The 8769-nt window shown below is 39.4% G+C and overlaps 1 protein-coding gene across 1 annotated transcript; it reads right to left on the bottom strand.

Moving 5' to 3' along the window:
* Positions 1 to 3818: 3818 nt before the first annotated feature.
* Positions 3819 to 8605, bottom strand: slc25a5 (solute carrier family 25 member 5). Its single transcript, XM_088294387.1, has 4 exons — positions 8366 to 8605; positions 4785 to 5271; positions 4499 to 4639; positions 3819 to 4092 (listed from the first exon to the last, which is right to left on the bottom strand). The coding sequence occupies exons 1-4, from the start codon at positions 8474 to 8476 to the stop codon at positions 3935 to 3937; spliced, it is 897 nt and encodes a 298-aa protein (XP_088150513.1). The 5' UTR covers positions 8477 to 8605; the 3' UTR covers positions 3819 to 3934.
* Between the last annotated feature and the right edge of the window lie 164 nt (positions 8606 to 8769).

Below are 8769 nucleotides of genomic sequence, written 5' to 3'. Positions count from 1 at the left end.
ACAATTTTGATTGGTGGTGTGCCTTGAGATTTTTTTCATTTAAAATATTTGTCCTGAATCACAAGTTAAGAGCACGCTTCTTAAGTAATTAAGTTAAAGCATCTTTGTTATTTTTGAATTTTTGTTTTGTTTTGTTATATTCTATGTTAAGCACTTTGTTGCGGTTACAGCAGTTTTGAAATGCGCTATCAGAGGCGCAGCCAGCAATTTTGGGGCCCATACAAAGAAATCTCACTGGGGGACCCCCAGCGGAATAGACCAGACAATAGACCAGTGGAAAGTTTTGATACCGTTTTACATAAACCATACATTTTCTTGTTATTTTTTACTTTTCCCATGTTTGTGAAAACAATATGACGCAGTGTAGTTACATTTCGCAGAGGATTAATGTACAACCGAGACTTTCAGTCTTTAAATGCTTCAGAAGAGATCCAATTTTTTCCCCCTAATTTTCACCTCAGATAATCTTTGCAATACTAACTGGCACAAATCAAGCTGTGAGTCTTCACTCACACCATACACTCATTTAAAAATCTATTTTATAATTGCCAGGAGGAGAAATACACTAAGATCCTTGCAAGAGCTCCTTTGAGCATTTGGATTAATTGATCTCAGATTGGATTAGATTGATGCTCGCCAGCTACCGACAGCCTTTTGAGCATATACACGACTACATCCATGATACCCATCTTAATGTACTAAGATGCTCTTTGTCCCCTCGTCAGACAATTCCACATACGAGTACTGTAGACCGACTTGGGCACACTGCAGTGGAATAAAAAACATTTTAGGGCGTCGAATTGTTTTACTAGTGAAGCCAAACAGGCTACGAGTACATGATTAAAAGCCGGTTAACTGCTGTAATACCAACATTGACCTGTGGGAGGCAGCCTGATGCCACAGGGCATCCCCCCCAAAAATGATCGTAGGATAACTGCTAATATACAAGTAATCTGAATTAGATGGGCCAGCCTTATTGATGCATTACCTGGGCAAATTATATTGACATGTCAACACATAGTAGCTGAAATATGATTGCCCAAAAAAAAAAAAAATCTAAAATCTACATACATTCTACATCCATACACTGCAAACTGCGCAGCCAAGAGAAATGGGAATACATTCTTACAAGTTCATGGAATAAATATTAGAATTCCATCCATTAACTACCGCTTAATATTAGAATTGTGTATATTTTTAAAAAATCACATCACCATGTCCACTTTTTTTTTACTACATGTCGTGGATGAAACAAATGTCACCGTGTCACTATGTGGTCCTTGCACAGTGGAAAGCGATTCGGTCGGTCATGACCCAGCCGAGCCCACCCGTGACGCAACTCTTGTCTAACAGCTGACGTTACGCAACAAGCAGGGGACTTTTAATAACCCTACATGAGTAAAACATTTTCTTCAACGCGGCTATAATCCATTTCAAAGGGCCATTAAAGCACTTATCCTATATGCTAGGTTAAGGTCCATGTGCTAGTACACTCTCTGTTCTCACTGGTAAGATAAATCAGCACCCTAGTAAGATATAAAAGAAATGCTTGAACGGCTTTTATTTTGAAAGAAAATTGTGAAAAATGAATGAAAATTCTGGGTATAAAATTCTACTATAAGCGTCTAGTGTTTCGCTCGTAGCGCTAGTATCACAAAGATGTCTAGTTTGACATCTTGGGTAGTTTTGCCTCACCAGCAGGCACGTGCATGGATGGATTCTAGTGGTGCCTTTTGACTTGGATGAAAAAAAAGTGCCCTTTCTACTGGAGCCCAATTATTCATCAATATTTAAAAAATGAAAACTCACACTGTCATCAATTTAAAAAGACTGTTTTGTTATGTTATTTTTGCTCCATTGGGATCACATTTAAAGTCTGCTGGCAACGTGTGACCTCTCAAGCCGTCCAAGTAGACATCGTGGTTGGCCAAAGCGTCTCCTTTACTAATCTGCTCAAGTCCTTGAGCAAATTCAGAGCGGGAGAGTCAGGAGCATCTCATTTAACATGCAACAGGGGTTGTGGGGTTAATTTGTCATCACCTGACGGGATAAAAACTTTCCCGTGCAACAATCCAAACAACATCCTGGCCTAATTTCAGCGGGTCAAATGTTACGCCTGAGAAGCGTAGTACTGAAAATTGCTCAAATGAGGCCATGTCCTCAATTAGTGCGACATATAGAGATCAGATTACTCATTTATACAGTCAAGATTCTATTCAGCCTTATTAAGACATTTTTGGAACGTGATATGACATTTCATAAGGCTTAAAGAAGAGCTTGGCAAAACATGGTTCCGTTCATTAATCCGGCCCATCGAGCATCTCGTAATCACTCCAATAATATTTATTTCATTAATTTTTCCACTCAAAAGATTATTTGAAATGTATTGTTTCATTTTTCATTTATCCATCTCATTTTGTATTGGTGACTTAACTTACTGTAAATAATAGAAATTAATTATTTGATCATTAAAATAGATGTGTTTTACATCAATATCCGTGTCAAAATTTCAAGGAGTCAATTTGTATGTCTCTTCTTGCAGGAAATGACAGAGATTGAGTGCTGGACAGTCTAATTACTATTTTAGACACTGAACTATTATTCGATTTAAAAAGACTGAAAATAGACAACATTTTAGATTAATACGTGTTAAAATCCATATGATTGAGGATGGATGTCGCACAGAATATATGACAGAGATGGAGGAGGATGCGTATGATGGTTTTCTGCCAGGTCGGCATTGTTAATAAAAAAAGATGTTCACAATTGACTTCACTGGATAAATAAACAAAATAAACAAACCAACAATCAAGCCTTGCGGAACACCAGAGGACAAGTAGGATATCTAGGATACAAATGTTTTCGCTTATATAAATAGTAGTATGTGCAAAAACGAAAATTACAAGGTTGATGGAAGGTTGGCAGGAGATAAGAGTGCATTTCGTAAGTGTGAAATAAACCACATAGCAGCGAAGTAATCTCGACCTTGCCACTCGTGACTCTAAATCTGTCGGCGCAAATTCAGACATTCTGGCAAACTGACAGGTGCAAAAGTGTCTTGGATGTCACACAATCCGGCGGCTCAACCTTCTCGGCCGATTTTGGGTCATCCCCAAATACAACTTGTGTGTGCCAATGTTGTTACACACTGAGGGGGTGTCCAAACATTGACTTGCAAGGGCCGCATGCAGAAAAGGCGATAAAGCAACAAGTCAAAGATTTTTCATGATTTTGCTTTGTTGAATTTATTAACATACGTTGATGACCACTAAATCTAAGGTGAAAAAAATTAAACAGTTTTTGACAGCTAACTGTTATATCGTGTAAACAGCTCCCGGGTGAGCTTCGGTTATTCTTCTTTGCAAAGCATATAGACAATATTTTTGCCTTTTTTTCCCCCAATATGTGTTAGCATTAAAATAGCGGAATTGAGTTAGAAAGCATTCGGAAGCCTCTTTTTTGAAGAATTGTTTTCTGTCTACTGAACTGACGCCAACTTAACACTTTGACACTAAAGCGATCGGATCTTAAAATTGTCCTTGAAAATTAAAGCACAAAAACCGTCTTTTAACTTATAAGTTGACTCGCTCATATCCCGTGACATCACTGAAATAAAACAACGAATGTCATTTTCGTATGTGCCGTGGCCTGCTAAAAAAACGAACAACACCAGGCGGGATGTTCACTCAGTAAATTGCCTTTATTTATTTCTTCAGGCAAAGGTCCTGCATTAAGCGGACGACATTCAGGTGTGGGCCAAAATACACAAGGCGACAAAACAAAAACATGGGCCAACAGTGCATAGCCGATTTAACCCCTCCCCCCACCCCCCGGCACAACTAGTAGCCAAATACTAGTTGGTCCCATATAAATATATTGCAGCATGGCAGTCCATCCGAATGTACAAGATATGCGAGAGTGGAAATGAAAACAATTACAACACTTTCTTGAGCTCGTCGTAGAGAACCAGCACGAAGGCGCCGCCCATGCCTCGCAGCACGTTAGACCACGCCCCCTTGAAGAAAGCCTTGCCGCCCTCGTCACGGGCGATCTTTCTCCAGCAGTCGATGGTGCCGCTGTACATGATGTCAGCTACAGGGAAGGAAAATACAATTACGACTAATCAAATCAATTTCAAAATATATTCTTCACATTGAATTGTAATTCCATCAATTCTTTACAGATCTCAAAAACCACCACTTTTTTTTTTCAGTCAGGTGTTTTTTAATAAAGAATAATGACCAGCCTCTTTGTCAAGGATATCAAATAATAAATGCTAAAAGGTTTCTGAGCATGTATTTGATAGCATTGAAATTAAACCCTAAAAACACAATTTTGTGTCAAAAATTATGTTTTGTGCAAAACAACGCCAGAAGTTGGGTCGTCCCATTAATGGATTGGTCCATTTTTTTTTTTTTTTACCAAAAACTGTATTAGTTTTAACCCAACTGTTTTTAAGAGTATACTAGTAAACTACTGCGCTCCATAAGTAAGTCACCTCCTTTGCGCCCAGACTGCATCATCATACGACGGCGGACGGTGTCGAATGGGTAGGACACCAGACCGGCCACCGCCGTCACCGACTGAGCGATCATCCAGCTCACTACAATGTGAGTGTTCTTGGGATCAGGGAGCATGCCTGGCAACGAGACATATGCAAGGTTGGAAATGGCAAGGGGGAGATGAATAAATAGAGGAAGACAATAACGATAGGGGGGGGGGATAGTCAGATGTAGCAAGACAGTCACAAGATAGACAGCTAGAGAGAGAGAGAGTCGCCTGACCCTTGGCGGTGTCGTAGACGCCGAAGTAGGCGGCCCTGTAGATGATGATGCCCTGCACGGACACGCTGAAGCCCTGGTACAGGCCCTTGACGCCGTCCGACTTGGTGATCTTGACCAGGCAGTCCCCCAGCCCTTTGAACTCGCGCCCGCCCCCGGCCTTGCCCACGTCGGCGGCCAGACGTGTCCTGGCAAAGTCCAGCGGGTAGACGAAGCACAGCGACGTGGCCCCTGCCGCGCCGCCCGACGCCAGGTTGCCGGCGAAGTATCTCCAGAACTGCTTGTGCTTGTCCACGCCGTCCAGGAAAATCTTCTTGTATTTGTCCTTGAAGGCGAAGTTGAGGGCCTGGGTGGGGAAGTAGCGGATGACGTTGGCCAGGTTGCCCCTCCAGAAGGAGAGGAAGCCCTGCTCCTTGGGGATGCGGACCACGCAGTCCACGATGCCCTTGTACTGTTTGTCCACCGAGATCTGCTTGCTGGCATGTTGGACCTGTGGGCGGAGCATAACGGTTACGACGCTGAGAAGAAAAGTCATCAAGTGGCAATAACAAAATCATATTTTTTTCTGATAAAAAAAGTTCTTATATGGTTTGAATAACATCGGATTTGTGATGACAAAAAGAACAAAGACGTATTTTGTAAAGATAAGAAGTCATAATCCTACAAGAATACAGTTGGGGTTTTCCAACACAAAGTCAAAATATTATAAATTAAAGAGTCAAACTACATCTGAAAGTCATATTTGAATAAATGAATTTCAAGAACACAAATTTATTTCATATTCTTATTGAGCGGAAAAGGTATTCTCTACTTAGTTTGGGAGTTCTCAAATTTAGTGGGCCCAATGACCACGTTTAGTGGAGACATTTTTTCAAATGGGCTCCAAAATCCCATAGGATTTAATTTGAGATTATTCGAGAATATTCTTTGTCATGTTATGAGAATACAGTTTCATCTTTTCAAGAAAATGGTCTGAATGTTTGTTGGAACAAAGACAGTATTTTGTCAGAATAAAAAGGAAGCGGTATTTTTCCAAGAAATAGTTTGGGTATTTTTATGATCATAGTTTAACAAGGGATGATTCATATTTAAATTAGTGAATATCAAAAATACAACTTTATTCCATGTTTATTTGGTCGACCTCAGAATGACAATTTAATAGATAGCTAATTGTTTTTGTTTTTCCATTCTAGCAATCCGTTAAGATGTTAAAAAAAAGGTAGGTATGTGGCGTCTGCCATGCGTGAGTGTGAAAGCGTTGCGCCGGTCAAGGGCACCTTCACATGTCTCATGTGACTTTTTGCGTCTTCGTGCCAGAGTGCAATTTGGAAAGCAAGCGTTCCAACTATTCACACCTCACCCTCTCATCCCCTCCTCATCCTCATTTTAATCCAACACCTTGCAGTGACCTTCTTGCGATCACATTTAAAATCTTACTCTTAATCTACAAAGTCTTGAATGGTCTTGAACATAACAATGCATGAAAATCTTTTAGTTCCTTTTGAGATTTTCGGACCCTTCGAGGATTGAGTCTTTGAAAGAATCACCAGCGGCATGAAGAAGAAGTGAAGTGTTTCTATCCTCCTCCCGCAATGCATTCCAAACGTGGCCCAAAACATTATTGTTCATTAAGGGTTAGTTAGGTTAGATTTTCATCCTTTTAGTAATCTTGAGGTTAATCATTATTTTTTTGCCTCTGTAAAGAGATTTGGCAGCGGTGACAAAGTCCAACTTGTGGCTAGCAGCACGTTTTTTTAAATCTAATTTTTCTTTTTATTCCAAATTCAAATAACTACACAGCCAGTATCTAAATGTGTGAAAAGGTTTAAATCTTAAAAGGCAACACACTATTATTTTCAAAATTACAATGAAAACTGCAAAACAATTGAATGTTTTCATTTGAAATATATTTTTGAATATATACTAAAATAGTTAATGAATCATTCGTCACATGATTTTTTTTTTATTGTAAATAAACTGATAAGAAGCCACACTATTTCTATTTATATTTATGCAGAGCTGAATGCTACAGGACAACACATATTCTTTAAAGGTAGATATCAAACTAATAGTGCATTAATAAATGTTGGCTTTGTCAACGATAATGCCAAGCTTAGATTTAGATTATTTTCTTGAACTATGTTTAATTGATTATAATTAGAATTAGTTTCAGGATGTTTCCTAAACAAAAGCTGGACTGGCTCCCCTGGTTCTTCAAGTTTTCTGTAAGTGGTCCTCAGTAAAAAATATCCCGACATCCCTGCATTATGGATTTGCCATGTGTATGAATGCTGCGATAAAATAAAATGTGTCGTGCCTTCAATGTCTATTAGTTTGCAGCCAACTCTCAGGTCACTCCAGCTGGGCACAGTGAATGTTTATGCTCATGCTGCTTTTCTATGTTTGGTCTGACAGTAGCTGAGGCTGACCATGGATGGAGCATTACATAACAAGCAAATCCAGTGTTTCTCAACCACTCTGCTGGAAGACATCTCCCATGGGAAATCGCCCAATTTCACATAATTGGTCCAAATCATTTTTATTTATAAACAATACACCCTGCCTGTTAGCTGTTCGTGAATTAAGTGATTCATAAATTCAGTTAATCAGGAATTTAGAGATTTGTGTTATTATTCGCCCGCTCTAACCTATTTGCAACTGTCACCATAGTTGCCTCTTTCTTCTCTTTCAAATGCCACTAAAGACCAGGCTTGTGGGAATTTAGTAATTGGTGTCAGGGAAGTATGGTTAAGTGATACATATTGACTGATGTAAGTTGTGGGTTAGAGTTAGCTAAGTTTGGTCTGGGGTGTTAGTGAAAGTAAAGGAGAGGCTTTGCCGCATTTGCACTTTTTTGCTAGCAAACTTTGTTTTTGCTTGACAATTGATATCAATGTATCATCTCGTTGCACACTTGAGTACAATGACAATAAAGGGATTTCTGATTCTGATAAATGCACAACACATGCACTTTTCTGAATTAAATAATCTGTAAAATATGTCATTTTAAGGAAAATGAATCAATTGGGAATTCTGAGTTTGTCTTGGAATTTTGAAAAAAGCAAACATCATCAGAGATTCAGTCATCAAGCTGGATTTCACACGCATCTTTCCATTCATCAGAGGGAGCGCAAACAGAAAAGAACATGGACCAGCGAATATTCGATGACAAGAATTTTGGACAACCAAGATATTCTCCATCCGTGGCCATATTTAGGGGAATTGATTGATATTGATGGCACATCATGTCTCCAATGAAGATCAATTTTAAAAGTTTACTTTCAGCATATAATTTTAATATTATTTCTGTATTATTATTCATTATCTCAACATAACTTTGGCATTTTAGTTAAGATGTGTTACGAGAAATATTTCTAATGTGAAAGATGTGCCTTTGAGCAATTATTTTTGGGAAAACACAGAATTAATCATTCCTGCGCAGCAGAGCTCCTGAAGGCATCACGGCTGGTTGACATGTTCACAAACTGTTGAATGGCAGTGGAATATAATAGATCAAATGATACTTTCTTTTTGCGATTTGGCGCTATAAAACTAGTTAATTTAAATTAAGGAATGAAGCTGACCTGAAGCAGAAGTTTGACCCTCTCAATGGGGGCAACGGCGGTCTTGGATATGGCGGCGGCGATACCTCCAGCCAAAAAGTCCTTGGCGAAAGAAATAGCTTGCTCACTCATCCTTCCGGCTCTCAAAAACTAAAAAAGAAAAAAATATATGTACAAAAAAAAACAAAAAAAAACAATAAATAGTCGCCGTCCAGTTGCCCCTTCGCCGTCCAAAGTTGAAATGGCCAAAGTCTGTGAGGAGCAGGAGAGATTTAAAGAACAGCTGGCCCGAGGGAAAACGTGAACTTCCGCTCTTGACGCTCATTGGCGGAGAGCAAAGGAGAGTGGGCGGGAATTTCCGCCCCATCGACATTCGACGTACGTTTTGAGGTTACGAAATGCAACTATGGAAGTTTAAATTTCAA

This window comes from Idiotropiscis lumnitzeri, chromosome 4 (genome assembly GCF_059441095.1).
Source record: "Idiotropiscis lumnitzeri isolate Australia: NSW breed Sydney's pygmy pipehorse chromosome 4, RoL_Ilum_1.0, whole genome shotgun sequence".
Taxonomy (NCBI): Eukaryota; Metazoa; Chordata; class Actinopteri; order Syngnathiformes; family Syngnathidae; genus Idiotropiscis; species Idiotropiscis lumnitzeri.
This window is presented reverse-complemented; position numbering and strand designations above follow the sequence as displayed.

Bases quoted from the DNA above. Each gene is read 5' to 3' on its own strand.
- slc25a5 (XM_088294387.1), bottom strand. From the start codon at position 8,476: ATGAGTGAGCAAGCTATTTCTTTCGCCAAGGACTTTTTGGCTGGAGGT. The intron at 5,272-8,365 runs GTCAGCTTCATT...CTCCGCCCACAG, and splicing joins GGGTCAAACTTCTGCTTCAG to GTCCAACATGCCAGCAAGCA. The intron at 4,640-4,784 runs GTCAGGCGACTC...TCTCGTTGCCAG, and splicing joins CGTCTACGACACCGCCAAGG to GCATGCTCCCTGATCCCAAG.